Genomic DNA, 17,915 nt, shown 5'->3' with positions numbered 1-17,915 from the left:
CAAACTCTTTAAGAGGCTGGTCAAGAACTACATCCGCAGCTTGCTACCACCCACACTGGACCCCCTACAATTTGCCAACCGACACAACTGATCAACAGACAATGCAATAGCCACAACTCTACACACCATCCTTACACATCTGGAGGAGAGGGATGCTTGTGTGAGAATGCTGCTCTTGGTCTACAGTTCAGCAGGAAGCTCAGAGATCTCGGCCTTCACCCTGCCTCGTGCAGCTGGATCCTGGACTTCCTGTCAGATCACCGGCAGGTGGCAAGAGTGGGCTCCCACACCACTGCCCCTCTGACCCTCAACACAGGTGCCCCTCAAGGCTGTGTACTAAGCCCCTTCTTTACTCTCTGTATAACCATTACTGTGCTGCCACCCACAGCTCCAATCTGCAATTAAATTTTCTGTTGACCCTACACTGATTGGCCTAATCTCAAATAATAATGAAACAGCCTACAGAGAAGAAGTCATCTCTCTGACACAGTGGTGTCAAGAAAACAACCTCTCCCTCCATGTCGCAAAAACGAAGACACTGGTCATAGATTACAGGAGGAATGGAGATGGGCTAACCTCTTATTGACATCAATGGATCTGGGGTTGAGAGGGTGAACAGCTTCAAGTTCCTCAGCATCCACATCACCGAATATCTCACGCGGTCTGTACACACCAGCTGTGTGGTGAAAAAGGCACAACAGCACCTCTTTCACCTCAGACGGTTGAAGAAGTTTGGTATGGGCCCCCAGATCCTAAGAACTTTCTACAGGGGCACAATTGAGAGCATCCTGACTGGCTGCATCACTGCCTGGTATGGGAACTGTACTTCCCTCAACCACAGGACTCTGCAGAGAGTGGTGCGGACAGCCCAGCACATCTGTAGTTGTGAACTTCTTACTATTCAGAACATTTACAAAGACAGGTGTGTAGAAAGGGCCTGAAGGATCATTGGGGACCCGAGTCACCCCAACCACAAACTGTTCCAGCTGCTACCATCCGGGAAACGATACCACAGCATAAAAGCCAAGACCAACAGGCTCCGGGACAGCTTCTTCCACCAGGCCATCAGACTGATTAATTCATGCTGACACAACAGTTTTTCTATGTTATATTGACTATCCTGGTGTACATACTATTTATTACAAATTACTATAAATTGCCCATTGCACATTGAGAGGGAGACGTAATGTAAAGGTTTTTACTCCTCATGTATATGAATTCAAATTCAGATTTACACCGGAAGGCCACAAGAAATGGGAGCGGAATTAGGCCATTCAGCCCATCGAGTATGCTGCACGATTCCATCATGTCTGATTTATTATCCCTCTCAACCCCATTCTCCAGCCTTCTGCCCGTTACCCTGCTGCCCTGACTAATCAAGAAGCGATCACCCCCTCCGTGATCTCCCCCCCCCCCCGTCCTTCACTGCTACCGTTTGAGGGAAAACTCAAGCGATGATTTGGGGTGGATTCACATTATATTCTTCCTGGGAACTCTTTCCCCCAGCACCCCTAACCCACCTCATCCTCCCCGACTTTATGTCAGTTGTCTGTCGTATCCACCGTGCAGGAGAGTTTTTCAAGTGGAGTAGCTGTTGCATTGGGGCAGTTCCACTTTCCGGGCCTCGGAAGTCCGGATCCACTGATACGAGTGGCCGTCACAAACTGCAGGTGGATAGGAGACCATCCGTGCCTTACCGTGCCGTTCTCTCCCCACGCAGCATGGCGGAACCGCCTTCCTGGCCGGTGGATCTCACTGCCCTGCCGGCCGGCCGGAGCCGGCAGGCATGTCCCTATCTCACGGGGTGCGAGGCTGTTAGAAACCCTAGTTTAGCCCGCCTCTCGAAGCGGTGTACCGGGTGTGGCCGCTGTCACATGCAAACAGCTGCTTGGAGCCCCAGGAGAGAGTTGAGTATCAGTGGGGCCAAGGGTGAGTGAGTTGCCTCACAAGCCCCTTCACCAGAGGTGCTACCTGTGCTATAGGACCATCGCAGCTCTGGACTGGAAACCGCCGGCAGATCCAGCTCCTCTGGGTGGCCCCGCCCTCCTGTGACTTGACGGAGAAAGAGATGCCACATCCCATATATGGGGCATTTAAATGCCAGTGGGTCTCCCGCCCTCTCCCGGCCTCCTTCAAGCAGCTGATGTTCAGAAAGAAGCGGCTTGCTAGTTGGACGGGGCGCTGGGACGGGGTCTGCATCGGCCATGGCCACGCAGGAAAGCGGGCTGTGTCAGCTCTGCGGCCGGACGCCCACAGATCCGGTGACCCTCGGCTGCGGTCACGCCTACTGCGGTGACTGCGCGCCTCGGTACCGGGGTGCGGAGGGCGCCGTGTGCACATGGTGCAGCATCGGACTGGAGCAGAGGGTTCGCCTTCCGTCGGAAGAGGCCGAGGGATTCGGACGCCGGGGCTCCGAGAAGCGGCAGAAGACGGCCGTCAGGCCCCTGTGCGAAGAGCACCAGGAGGAGGTAAAACTCTTCTGCGAGACGGAGAGAAAAATGATCTGCGTGAACTGCCTGGACAGGAGGGACGAGCGGAGTCACACCTCCCACAACTTCATGCTTTTGAATGAGGCGGTGGATATCTTTAGGGTAAGCGGTTCGGCCGCGACCGTCTCCCCCCCCCCCACCCCCACAACCCCGAATCCTGTCCGGGGGAAAGCGCGGAGGAGAATGCAGGGACCTGAGACCCAGTGGGGTGGGAGTTATGAAGAGCCTGGGCTGCTCCCTTGTAGAGAAGAGGCCGAGCGGAGACGGAGGCTTGCTTGTAGGTGGCGACCAGATGGAAACTTTAAGACAAGAAAATAGAACATTACGGCACAGCACAGGCCATTCGGCCCACAATGCTGTGCCGTCCTTAACCCACTCAGATAAATCTAACCTTTCCCCACCATTTTCTATCATCCGAGCGCCGATCCAAGAGTCCCTAACGTCTCCGGCTCCACCACAACCACTGGCTGCGCGCTCCACACACCCACCACTCCCCATGTAAAGAAATCACCTCTGAAATCCATCCCTCCACCCCCATCCATTCGCCCTAAAATTATGTTCCCTCGTATTAGCCATTCCCACTGTTGGAAAGATCATGGTTGTCTGTGCCTCTCATCGCCCTGTACAGCTCTGTCAAGTCACCTCGCATCCTCCTTCCCTCCAAAGAGAAAAGCCCCAGCTCGCTCCACATAAAACAGGCCCTCTAATCCAGACAGCATCCTGGTAAATCTCCTCTGCACCCTCTCTAATCCAGGCAGCATCCTGGTAAATCTCCTCTGCACCCTCTCTAATCCAGAGGGTATCCTGGTAAATCTCCTCTGCACCCTCTCTAATCCAGAGGGTATTTTGGTAAATCTCCTCTGCACCCTCTCTAATCCAGGGAACATCCTGGTAAATCTCCTCTGCACCCTCTCTAATCCAGGCAGCATCCTGGTGAATCTCCTCTGCACCCTCTCTAATCCAGGCAGCACCCTGGTGAATCTCCTCTGCACTCTCTCTAATCCAGAGGGTATCCTGGTAAATCTCCTCTGCACCCTCTCTAATCCAGAGGGTATCCTGGTAAATCTCCTCTGCACCCTCCCTAATCCAGAGGGTATCCTGGTGAATCTCCTCTGCACCCTCTCTAATCCAGAGGGTATCCTGGTAAATCTCCTCTGCGCCCTCTCTAATCCAGGCAGCATCCTGGTGAATCTCCTCTACACCCTCTCTAATCCAGACAGCATCCTGGTAAATCTCCTCTGCACCCTCTCTAATCCAGAGGGTATACTGGTAAATCTCCTCTGCACTCTCTCTAATCCAGGCAGCATCCTGGTGAATCTCCTCTGCACCCTCTCTAATCCAGGCAGCATCCTGGTAAGTCTCCTCTGCACCCTCTCTAATCCAGACAGCATCCTGGTAAGTCTCCTCTGCACCCTCTCTAATCCAGACAGCATCCTGGTGAATCTCCTCTGCACCCTCTCTAATCCAGGCAGCATCCTGGTAAGTCTCCTCTGCACCCTCTCTAATCCAGACAGCATCCTGGTAAGTCTCCTCTGCACCCTCTCTAATCCAGACAGCATCCTGGTGAATCTCCTCTGCACCCTCTCTAATCCAGGCAGCATCCTGGTGAATCTCCTCTGCACTCTCTCTAATCCAGAGGGTATCCTGGTAAATCTGCACCCTCTCTAATCCAGAGGGTATCCTGGTAAATCTCCTCTGCACCCTCTCTAATCCAGGGAACATCCTGGTGAATCTCCTCTGCACCCTCTCTAATCCAGAGGGTATCCTGGTGAATCTCCTCTGCACCCTTTCTAATCCAGAGGGTATCCTGGTGAATCTCCTCTGCACCCTCTCTAATCCAGAGGGTATCCTGGTAAATCTCCTCTGCACCCTCTCTAATCCAGAGGGTATCCTGGTGAATCTCCTCTGCACCCTCTCTAATCCAGAGGGTATCCTGGTAAATCTCCTCTGCACCTCTAATCCAGAGGGTATCCTGGTAAATCTCCTCTGCACCCTCTCTAATCCAGACGGCATCCTGGAAAATCTCCTCTGCACCCTCTCTAATCCTGAGGGTATCCTGGTAAATCTCCTCTGCACTCTCTCTAATCCAGGCAGCATCCTGATGAATCTCCTCTGCACCCTCTCTAATCCAGGCAGCATCCTGGTAAGTCTCCTCTGCACCCTCTCTAATCCAGACAGCATCCTGGTAAGTCTCCTCTGCACCCTCTCTAATCCAGGCAGCATCCTGGTAAATCTCCTCTGCACCCTCTCTAATCCAGGCAGCATCCTGGTAAATCTCCTCTGCACCCTCTCTAATCCAGGCAGCATCCTGGTAAATCTCCTCTGCACCTCTCTAATCCAGGCAGCATCCTGGTAAATCTCCTCTGCACCCTCTCTAATTCAGGCAGCATCCTGGTGAATCTCCTCTGCACCTTCTTTAATCCAGACAGCATCCTGGTAAATCTCCTCTGCACCCTCTCTAATCCAGGCAGCATCCTGGTAAGTCTCCTCTGCACCCTCTCTAATCCAGACAGCATCCTGGTAAGTCTCCTCTGCACCCTCTCTAATCCAGGCAGCATCCTGGTAAATCTCCTCTGCACCCTCTCTAATCCAGGCAGCATCCTGGTAAATCTCCTCTGCACCCTCTCTAATCCAGAGGGTATCCTGGTAAATCTCCTCTGCACCCTCTCTAATCCAGGCAGCATCCTGGTGAATCTCCTCTGCACCTTCTCTAATCCAGGCAGCACCCTGGTGAATCTCCTCTGCACCCTCTCTAATCCAGGCAGCATCCTGGTGAATCTCCTCTGCACCCTCTCTAATCCAGGCAGCATACTGGTAAATCTCCTCTGCACTCTCTCTAATCCAGGCAGCATCCTGGTGAATCTCCTCTGCACCCTCTCTAATCCAGACAGCGTCCTGGTAAATCTCCTCTGCACCCTCTCTAATCCAGGCAGCATCCTGGTAAATCTCCTCTGCACCCTCTCTAATCCAGAGGGTATCCCGGAAAATCTCCTCTGCGCTCTCTCTAAAGCTTCCACATTCCTCCTATAATAAGGCGACCAAAACTGAGCACTGGCGTGATCGCTGGTGGCGAGCAGTCGATTGCCAACATTCAGAAACCCACCCCTGGGTTAAATCAACACGTACAGCGAGCTGGAGGAACTGACCACAGCATCTGCAGTGTATTTTGTGTTTACCTCGGGGTTAAACAATTCGTGGCCAAGGTACTGAAAAGCCGCGGTACGAGGGACGGCTGGCCGTGATCGGGGAAGGTGGAGTAACACCGTACATTGTGTCCGCGCGGTGCAAGGACGGAAAGCGGGTAGAGGGGTTAAACATTTTTATGCTATGTTAGCCACGGTACACGGTACCGTGCCGGTGCGCCGGACCCGGCCCGGCGAGTCGAAAGCCCGGGTGAAACGACAGAGCCAGCGGCGCACAGATGGCCCATTCGATTCCCAGCGATCAATCGGAGCCTGGGCTCCTGCCGTATTCTCACAATCGATCCGGCAAGGGGCTTGGTGGCCTGTTCACAAGGGGGTGAGCGGTCTCTGTTTTCTAAGGAAGCCGAGGACCTTCGGTGTCTGCAGCGGGATGTTGGACATCTTTAACCGTCTTCTTTGCTGCTTATGCTGGGGTGGGGGGGGGGGGGATTGCTGGTGATACAAAGAGACGAAACTCATCAGAAAGGCTGTATCCGTCCTAGGCTACAGCCCGGATTCTTTCAGTTAGTGGTGGAGAGAAGGTCTCCAAACACACTGTTATCCCTGATGGACAATCTGACACATCCTCTCCATGACCGACCGAGCAAGCAGCGGAGCCCCCCTTCAAACAGACTCACTCGGCTCCGCTGTCACAAGGATCGTTACAGAAAACCTTTCCTAAGCAAATACAACAGTTCCTCTCGGTGCGACATGAGAACACACATCACAGTCTCTGCTCTATTATTTCATACTTTATTGTTGCACATTGGTAAATTATTATTGTGTGTTTATTCAGTTCTTCATCATTAGTTAAGTCTGCACACTGTTTTCAAATGGTCCTGCTATAACGAAAGAATTTCCCACTGGGGATCAATAAAGTAATTATTATCATTATTATTAAAAAAAAGAAACAGTCAAACCGGAAGGACGGGGGGTGGGGGGGAATATAATTTATAGGGCTGCAAGGAATTGTTCTATAACATAGAGCCAAGGGCCGAATTACCTTTGCACTGTATCTATTTTATGGTGTAATTTGCTCGTTCTAACACATCTCCTCTTGGCTCTCCCCAATCCATCTTTCATGAACGCTTCCGTCCCTTCGCTGCGAATCTCAGGAGAAAATAAACAACGTCATATACTCGCTGAAACAGAGGAAAACTACCTTCCAAGATTTCGAGCTAAAGCAGCAGGAAAACATCTCGGACATTAAGGTAATTTATTTCTATTTAGAGAAACGTCGTGGAACAGGCCCTTCCGGCGCTGCCCAATTTAACCCTATTCTAAGTCGGAATAGAGGGCCGTCCCGCTGCAACAGAGATGAGGAGGAATTTCTTTAGCCAGAGGCTGGTAAATCGCCTTGCCGTCGCTGTGGTGTTTACTAGAATTTAGTGACCTCGAGATAACAGCGCGGAACAGACCCTTCGAACCGCACTGTACCGCAACCCGCCAAGTTAACCCTTTGCTAATCACAAGACAATTACAATGACCAATTAACCAACGAACCGGTACCTCTTTGGACTGCGGGTGGAAACCGGAGCACCCGGAGGAAAGACACACACATACAACCACACACACACACACACACATACCACACACACACACACACACACAACCACACACACACACACACACACACACACACACACACACACACACACACACACACAACCACACACACACACACACACACACACACACAACCAGACACACACACACACCACACAAACACAGACACAGACACACACACACACACCCACAGACAGACACACACACACACACACACACACAACCACACACACACACACACACACACACACACACACACACACACACAACCACACACACACACACACACACACACACACACACAACCACACACACACACACACCACACAAACACAGACACACACACACACACACACACACACCCACACACACACACACACACACATACAACCACACACACACACACACACATACCACACACACACACACACACACAACCACACACACACACACACACACACACACACACACACACACACACACACACACAACCACACACACACACACACACACACACACACAACCAGACACACACACACACCACACAAACACAGACACAGACACACACACACACACCCACAGACAGACACACACACACACACACACACACAACCACACACACACACACACACACACACACACACACACACACAACCACACACACACACACACACACACACACACACACACACACACAACCACACACACACACACACCACACAAACACAGACACACACACACACACACACACACACCCACAGACAGACACACACACAAACACACATACACATACAAACACACACACACACAAACACAGACACACACATACAACCACACACACACACACACACACACACACACATACAAACACAGACACACACACACATACATACACACATACAAACACAGACACACACACACAAACACACACACACACACAGACACACACAAACACACATACACATACAAACAGACACACACACATACATACACACATATACAAATACAGACACACATACACATACAAACACACAGACACACACACAAATACACACAAACACAGACACACACACACCCACAGACAGACACACACACAAACACACATACACATACAAACACACACACACACACACACACACAAACACAGACACACACACACAAACACACACACACACACACACACAGACACACACAAACACACATACACATACAAACAGACACACACACATACATATACACATATACAAACACAGACACACATACAAACACACAGAGCAGAAGAAACGTACAAGCTTGCTTACAGAGTATGTGGGAATTGAAGTCGGAATTCTGATGCCTGGAGCCGTGATAAGGTCGCGCTGCTGTGGCGCCCATATAGACTGCCTGTTACGGGAGCCTGGTGAGAAGTTCAGTTACAAGTAACTTTATTATCAAAGTACATACATGCCACCATATACAACCCCGAGATTCATTTTCCTGCGGGCATTCACAGTGAGACAATCGAATCAATAAAAGACTGTATCCAACAGGGCGAACAACCAGTGTGCAAAAGAAAACAAACTGTATAAACACAAATACATATATAACAATAATACATAAATAAAGATCGAGAACAGGACATGAAGAGCCCCTGAAAGTCAGTCCATAGGTGGCGGGAACATTTCGGTGATTTGGTTCAGGGCTCTGATGATTGGGGGGTAATTATTGTCCCTGAACCTGGTGGTGCAAGTCCTGAGGCTCCTGAACCTCCTTCCTGGTGGCAGTAGTGGCCTGGATGGGGTGGGGCGGGCAGTCTGGCTGATTGATGCTGGTTTCCTGTGACAGTGCTCCATGTAGATGTGCACAGAGGTGAGGAGGGCGATGAGGCCATTTGGCCTTCGGCTGCGCCTCAATTCTGGGGTTGTCAGGAAGGGAGAGGTCACTGATAATTGGTTTTCTTATTGTTCCAGTCAGTTTGGAGAATATTCTGCCTGCTGGCATTCCACCAATGCTTTGAGGTCCTGACCCGTCCCATCCCATCCACAGTTACCCTGTCTCCCACGCTGCTCAGCTTAGGCTTCTTATGGCTATCTACTTGTAAACCCATGCAGCCAGCGGAACACCCCAGTGGAGAAACTGGCCCACCTAGTCCACGATGAACTGTTATTCTGAATAGTATCATCAACACACACCTGGACCATAACCCTCCATACTAGTCATGTCTATGTACTGATCCAAATATCTCCTAAATGTTAAAATCGAGCCCTCATTCGCCTCTTCTGCCAGCAGCTCATTCCACACTCTCACCACCCTCTGAGCAAGGAAATTCCCTTCCAGCTTCCCTTTAATATTTCATCCCTTACCTTTAACCTATGACCTCTAGTTCTACTCGCGCCCAACTTCAGTGGAAAAGCATTTACTCTATACGCCTCATTCACCTACACTCCAGGGAATAAATTCTTGACCTATTCAACCTTTCCCTCTACCTCAGCTCTTCAAGTCCTGGCAACATCCTTGTAAATTTTCTATGCATTCTTTCAATCTTATTGATATCCTTCCTGTAGGTAGGTGATCAGAATTGCACATAATACTCCATTATGGGTGAGTGCACATCTCACACAACCTCTCATGGTCCCAGAACACATCGGATACAATCAGGACAGCTCACCAACATCTCTACACTCCGAGGAGGCTACCTGAGCTGGACTTCGCACATCTATACTCGGGTCATTCTGTAGTTACGCAGTAGAGAGCGTCCTGACGAGCTGCATCACTGTCTGGTAAGGAGACTGCACAGTGGCAAACAGGAGGGGCCTACAATGGGTGATCAAAATTCCCCAACGCATCACCAGCACCAGCCTACCCATCTTCAAAGCGGTATGTACAGAGAGGTGCCAGAAAAGAGCCAGTAACATCACGAAGGATCCCACCCACCCGGATGGACAGATTGCTTATCCCATGCCCATCATGGAGAGGAAATGTAGCATCCACCAGACTCAAAAACAATCCCCAGGCGGTAACACTGACCAGGACCCCCACTAACCCATCCCTCCACACCCCCAACCACCATCACTTTATCATTTCCTGTCTACACCCCCAACCACCACTTTATCATTTCCTGTCTACACCCCCACCACCACCACTTTATCATTTCCTGTCTACACCTCCACCACCACTTTATCATTTCCTGTCTACACCACCAGCACTTTATCATTTCCTGTCTACACCCCCACCACCACCACTTTATCATTTCCTGTCCACACCTCCACCACCACTTTATCATTTCCTGTCTACACCTCCACCACCACTTTATCATTTCCTGTCTACACCACCACCACTTTATCATTTCCTGTCTACACCTCCACCACCACCACTTTATCATTTCCTGTCTACACCTCCACCACCACTTTATCATTTCCTGTCCACACCCCCACCACCACTTTATCATTTTCTGTCTACACCTCCACCACCACTTTATCATTTCCTGTCTACACCTCCACCACCACTTTATCATTTCCTGTCTACACCACCACCACTTTATCATTTCCTGTCTACACCTCCACCACCACCACTTTATCATTTCCTGTCTACACCTCCACCATCACCACTTTATCATTTCCTGTCTACACCTCCACCACCACCACTTTATCATTTCCTGTCTACACCTCCACCACCACCACTTTATCATTTCCTGTCTACACCTCCACCACCACTTTATCATTTCCTGTCTACACCACCACCACTTTATCATTTCCTGTCTACACCTCCACCACCACTTTATCATTTCCTGTCTACACCACCACCACTTTATCATTTCCTGTCTACACCTCCACCACCACCACTTTATCATTTCCTGTCTACACCTCCACCACCACTTTATCATTTCCTGTCTACACCACCACCACTTTATCATTTCCTGTCTACACCCCCACCACCACCACTTTATCATTTCCTGTCCACACCTCCACCACCACTTTATCATTTCCTGTCCACACCCCCACCACCACTTTATCATTTCCTGTCTACACCTCCACCACCACTTTATCATTTCCTGTCCACACCCCCACCACCACTTTATCATTTCCTGTCTACACCACCACCACTTTATCATTTCCTGTCTACACCTCCACCACCACTTTATCATTTCCTGTCTACACCACCACCACTTTATCATTTCCTGTCTACACCTCCACCACCACCACTTTATCATTTCCTGTCTACACCACCACCACTTTATCATTTCCTGTCTACACCTCCACCACCACTTTATCATTTCCTGTCTACACCACCACCACTTTATCATTTCCTGTCTACACCTCCACCACCACCACTTTATCATTTCCTGTCTACACCTCCACCACCACCACTTTATCATTTCCTGTCCACACCCCCACCACCACTTTATCATTTCCTGTCTACACCTCCACCACCACTTTATCATTTCCTGTCTACACCACCACCACTTTATCATTTCCTGTCTACACCTCCACCACCACTTTATCATTTCCTGTCTACACCACCACCACTTTATCATTTCAAGTCTACACCTCCACCACCACCACTTTATCATTTCCTGTCTACACCCCCACCACCACCACTTTATCATTTCCTGTCCACACCTCCACCACCACTTTATCATTTCCTGTCCACACCCCCACCACCACCACTTTATCATTTCCTGTCTACAACCCCACACCACTTTATCATTTCCTGTCCACACCCCCACCACCACTTTATCATTTCCTGTCTACACCACCACCACTTTATCATTTCCTGTCCACACCCCCACCACCACCACTTTATCATTTCCTGTCTACACCTCCACCACCACTTTATCATTTCCTGTCCACACCCCCAACCACTACTTTATCATTTCCTGTCTACACCTCCACCACCACCACTTTATCATTTCCTGTCTACACCTCCACCACCACTTTATCATTTCCTGTCTACACCCCCACCACCACCACTTTATCATTTCCTGTCCACACCCCCAACCACAACTTTATCATTTCCTGTCCACACCCCCACCACCACTTTATCATTTCCTGTCCACACCCCCACCACCACCACTTTATCATTTCCTGTCTACACCTCCACCACCACTTTATCTTTTCCTGTCCACACCCCCAACCACTACTTTATCATTTCCTGTCTGCACCTCCACCACCACCACTTTATCATTTCCTGTCTACACCTCCACCACCACTTTATCATTTCCTGTCTACACCACCACCACTTTATCATTTCCTGTCTACACCTCCACCACCACTTTATCATTTCCTGTCTACACCACCACCACCACCACTTTATCATTTCCTGTCTACACCTCCACCACCACCACTTTATCATTTCCTGTCTACACCTCCACCACCACCACTTTATCATTTCCTGTCTACACCTCCACCACCACCACCACTTTATCATTTCCTGTCCACACCCCCACCACCACCACTTTATCATTTCCTGTCTACAACCCCACACCACTTTATCATTTCCTGTCCACACCCCCACCACCACCACTTTATCATTTCCTGTCTACACCTCCACCACCACCACTTTATCATTTCCTGTCTACACCTCCACCACCACTTTATCATTTCCTGTCTACACCTCCACCACCACTTTATCATTTCCTGTCTACACCTCCACCACCACCACTTTATCATTTCCTGTCTACACCTCCACCACCACTTTATCATTTCCTGTCTACACCTCCACCACCACTTTATCATTTCCTGTCTACACCTCCACCACCACCACTTTATCATTTCCTGTCTACACCTCCACCACCACTTTATCATTTCCTGTCTACACCTCCACCACCACTTTATCATTTCCTGTCCACACCCCCACCACCACTTTATCATTTCCTGTCTAAACCTCCACCACCACTTTATCATTTCCTGTCCACACCCCCACCACCACTTTATCATTTCCTGTCTACACCCCCACCACCACTTTATCATTTCCTGTCTACACCTCCACCACCACTTTACCATTTCCTGTCCACACCCCCACCACCACTTTATCATTTCCTGTCTACACCTCCACCACCACTTTATCATTTCCTGTCCACACCCCCACCACCACCACTTTATCATTTCCTGTCTACACCCCCACCACCACCACTTTATCATTTCCTGTCCACACCCCCACCACCACCACTTTATCATTTCCTGTCTACACCCCCACCACCACCACTTTATCATTTCCTGTCTACACCCCCACCACCACCACTTTATCATTTCCTGTCAGGCACTCGTGTCTAGCATCACTTTGTGGACATACAATCAATCTATGTATATCAATTATCATATGTATTTATATTTATTTGTGTATGTGTGTGTGTGTGTCCTCAGGTCAGGAGTAACAATTACTTCAATCTCCTTTGCACTTGTGTACTGGTAATGACATTAAACAATCTTGAAGAGTCTTGCAAAGCCTTGAATAATCTTAAACACATAACATGGTGGGCATTGCCCGCATTCCGAGAAGCCTACAAATATAAATTCACGAACAAGCGAAAATAAAAATTCCCTGCAGTTTCATGAAACATACAGCAGTATACTGCAGGCCCTTTGGCCCACAATACCGTGCTGGACTGCTCCAGAATCAATCTAACCCTTCCTTCCTACATAGCCCACTATTTTTCTATCATCCATGTGCCCATCTAAGAGTTTTTCTAAAATGTTGCTAATGTATCCGCCTATACCATGACTCCTGGCACAGAGTTCCATTCACCCACCACTCTGTGTAAAAGGACATAACCCCCACCCCAGATATACTTATCTCCAATCACCTTAAAAGTATGCTCCTTGTATTAGCCATTTCCACCCTGGGAAAAAATCTCTGACCGGCCTCTTGATTTACACCTCATCATCTTGTACACCTCTATCAAGCCACCTCTTATCCTCCTCTGCTTCGAAGAGAAAAGCCCCAGCTCACTCCACATAAAACAGGCCTTCTAATCCAGACAGCATCCTGGTGAATCTCCTCTGCACCCTCTCTAATCCAGACAGCATCCTGGTGAATCTCCTCTGCACCCTCTCTAATCCAGGCAGCATCCTGGTGAATCTCCTCTGCACCCTCTCTAATCCAGACAGCGTCCTGGTGAATCTCCTCTGCACCCTCTCTAATCCAGGCAGCATCCTGGTGAATCTCCTCTGCACCCTCTCTAATCCAGACAGCATCCTGGTGAATCTCCTCTGCACCCTCTCTAATCCAGGCAGCATCCTGGTGAATCTCCTCTGCATCCTCTCTAATCCAGACAGCATCCTGGTAAATCTCCTCTGCACCCTCTCTAATCCAGACAGCATCCTGGTGAATCTCCTCTGCACCCTCCCTAATCCAGACAGCATCCTGGTAAACCTCCTCTGCACCCTCTCTAATCCAGACAGCATCCTGGTGAATCTCCTCTGCACCCTCTCTAATCCAGGCAGCATCCTGGTGAATCTCCTCTGCATCCTCTCTAATCCAGACAGCATCCTGGTAAATCTCCTCTGCACCCTCTCTAATCCAGACAGCATCCTGGTGAATCTCCTCTGCACCCTCTCTAATCCAGACAGCATCCTGGTAAACCTCCTCTGCACCCTCTCTAATCCAGACAGCATCCTGGTGAATCTCCTCTGCACCCTCTCTAATCCAGGCAGCATCCTGGTGAATCTCCTCTGCACTCTCTCTAATTCAGAGGGTATCCTGGTGAATTTGCCCTGCACTCTCTCTAATCCAGAGGGCATCCTGGTGAATCTGCCCTGCACTCTCTCTAATCCAGAGGGTATCCTGGTGAATCTGCCCTGCACTCTCTCTAATCCAGAGGGTATCCTGGTGAATCTGCCCTGCACTCTCTCTAATCCAGAGGGCATCCTGGTGAATCTGCCCTGCACTCTCTCTAAAGCTTCCACGTCCTTCCTATAATCAGCCGACCAGAGCTGAACACAGTCTCCAGGTTTCGTTTACTCAATAGTCGGTGCTGCTCGCCAGTGAATACAAGGTGGATGACATCCACGTCCTTCCTATAATCGGCCGACCAGAGCTGAACACAGTCTCCAGGTTTCGTTCACTCAATAGTCAGTGTTTGCTCGGGTGACTACAAGCTGGATTACATTCAGAGAAAATCTGCAGATGTTGGAAATCCAAACAACACACACAAACTCAGCAGGCCGGGCAGCATCTATGGAAAAGAGTACATTCAAAGTTTTGGGCCGAGACCCTGCAGCAGGATTGGTTAAAATAAAACCCTCTCTGACTGCTCCCCCTCTATGATCTCTGCTGCTCTCTGACCCTTCAACCATGTGTTCACCCAGACCCATTCTCCTGCCCCTTTTCTTTCTTCTGTCCTCTCCATCAGATTCCCCCTTCTCCAGCCATGTATCTCTTTCACCAATCAACCTCCCAGCTCTTTACTTCACCACCACCCCCACCCTGGTTTCACCCGTCACCCTGTGTTTCTTCCTCCCCCCGCTCCCCCACCTTCTTACTCTGACTTCTCATTCTTTTTCTCTCTAGTCCTGCAGGGTCACAGCCCGAAACATAGAAAACCTCCAGCACAATACAGGCCCTTCGGCCCACAAAGCGGTGCCAGACATGTCCCTACCTTAGAAGTTATTAGGCTTACCTGTGGCCCTCTATTTTTCTAATCTCCATGTACCTAAGTCTCTTAAAAGACCCTATCGTATCCGCCTCCACCACCGTTGCTGGCAGCCCATTCCACGCACTCACCACTCTCTGCGTAAAAAACGTAACCCTGACATCTCCTCTATATTTACTTCCAAACACCTTAAAAGTGTGCCCTCTCATGCTAGCCACTTAAGCCCTGGGGAAAATCCTCTGACACAATCAATGCCTAACATTACCTTGTACACCTCTATCAGGTCACCTCTCATCCTCTGTCGCTCCAAGGAGAAAAGGCTGAGTTCACTCAACCCATTCTCATAAGGCGTGTTCCCCAATCCAGGCAAGGTCCTTGTAAATCTCCTCTGCACCCTTTCTATGGTTTTCACGTCTTTCCTATAGTGAGGTGACCAGGACTGAGCACTGTACTCCAAGTGGGGTCTGACCAGGGTCCTATATAGCTGCAACATTACCTCTTGGCTCTTAAACTCAATCCCACGATTGATAAAGGCCAATGCACCATATGCTTTCTTAACCACAGAGTCAACATGCTCAGCTGCTTTGAGTGTCCTCTGATCCTCCACACTGCCAAGAGTCTTGCCAGTAATACTATATTCTGCCATCATATTTGACCTACCGAAATGAAACACCTCACACTTATCTGGGTTGAACTCCATCTGCCACTTTTCAGCCCAATTTTTCATCCTACCAATGTCCTGTTGCAACCTTTGACAGCCCTCCACACTATCCACAACAAACTCAACCTTAGTGACATCAGCAAATTTACTAACCCAACCCTCCACTCATCCAGGCCATTTACAAAAATCACAAAGAGTAGGGGTCCCAGAACAGATCCCTGAGGCACTCCACTGGTCACCAACCTCCATGCAGAATATGACCCATCTACAACCACTCTTCGCCTTCTGTGGGCAAGGCAGATCTGGATCCACAAAGCAATGTCCCCTTGGATCCCATGCCTCCTTACTTTCTTAATAAGCCTTGCATGGGGTACCTTATCAAATGCCTTGGTGAAATCCATTTATACTACATCTACTGCTCTACCTTCATCAATGTGTTTAGTCACATTCTCAAAAAATTCAATCAGGCTCATAAAGCACGACCTGCCCTTGTCCAAGCCATGCTGACTATTCCTAATCATATTATGCCTCTCCAAATGTTCATAAATTCTGCCTCTCAGGATCTTCTCCATCAACTTACCAATCACTGAAGTAAGTCTCACTGGTCTATAATTTCCTGGGCTATCTCTACTCCCTTTCTTGAATAAGGGAACAAAATCCACAACCCTCCAATCCTCTGGAACCTTTCCTGTCCCCATTGTTGATGCAAAGATCATTGCCAGAGGCTCAGCAATCTCCTCCCTCGCTTCCCACAGTAGCCTGGGGTTCATCCCGTCTGGTCCCGGTGACTTATTCAACTTGATGCTTTCCAAAAGCTCCAGCACATCCTCTTCCTTAATATCTACATTCCTAAGCTTTTCAGTCCACTGCAAGTCATCCCTACAATTGCCAAGATCCTTTTCCATAGTGAATAGTGAAGCAAAATATTCATTAAGTACCTCTGCCATTTCCTCTGGTTCCATACACACTTTTCCCTTGTCACACTTGATAGGTCCTATTCTCTCATGTCTCATCCTCTGCTCTTCACATACTTGTAGAATGCCTTGGGGTTTTCCTTAATCCTGCTCGCCAAGGCCTTCTCATGGCCCCATCTGGCTCTGGTTCTCCTGATTTCATTCCTAAACTCCTTCCTGCTAGCTTTATAATCTTCTAGATTCATATCATTACCTAGTTTTTTGAAACTTTCATAAGCTCTTCTCTTCTTCATGACTAGACTTACAACAACCTTTGTGCACCACGGATCTTGTACCGTACCATCCTTTCCCTGTCTCATTGGAACGTCCCTACTCAGAACCCCACACAAATATCCCCTGAACATTTGCCACATTTCTTCGGTACGTTTCCCTGAGAACATCTGTTTCCAAGTTCCTGCCTGATAGCCTCATTACTCCAATTAACCATCAACTGATGGTGCCTGGCCTGCCGAATTCCTCCGCATTCTGTGTCTG

The 17,915-nt window shown here is 49.2% G+C and overlaps 1 protein-coding gene across 1 annotated transcript in view; it reads left to right on the top strand.

Moving 5' to 3' along the window:
• The first annotated feature begins 2,148 nt into the window (after positions 1–2,148).
• Positions 2,149–17,915, top strand: part of LOC132394864 (uncharacterized) — a 109,898-nt gene continuing 94,131 nt past the window's right edge. The window contains exons 1-2 of the mRNA XM_059971272.1: positions 2,149–2,591; positions 6,787–6,882. Of these exons, the coding sequence (XP_059827255.1) occupies positions 2,205–2,591; positions 6,787–6,882 (483 nt within the window). The 5' untranslated portion in view covers positions 2,149–2,204. The remainder of the gene's footprint in view (positions 2,592–6,786; positions 6,883–17,915) is intronic.

This window comes from Hypanus sabinus, chromosome 5, assembly GCF_030144855.1.
Source record: "Hypanus sabinus isolate sHypSab1 chromosome 5, sHypSab1.hap1, whole genome shotgun sequence".
NCBI classification, from domain to species: Eukaryota; Metazoa; Chordata; class Chondrichthyes; order Myliobatiformes; family Dasyatidae; genus Hypanus; species Hypanus sabinus.
The sequence above is the reverse complement of the archived record's forward strand: the minus strand, read 5'-3'. Positions and strand labels throughout refer to the sequence as shown.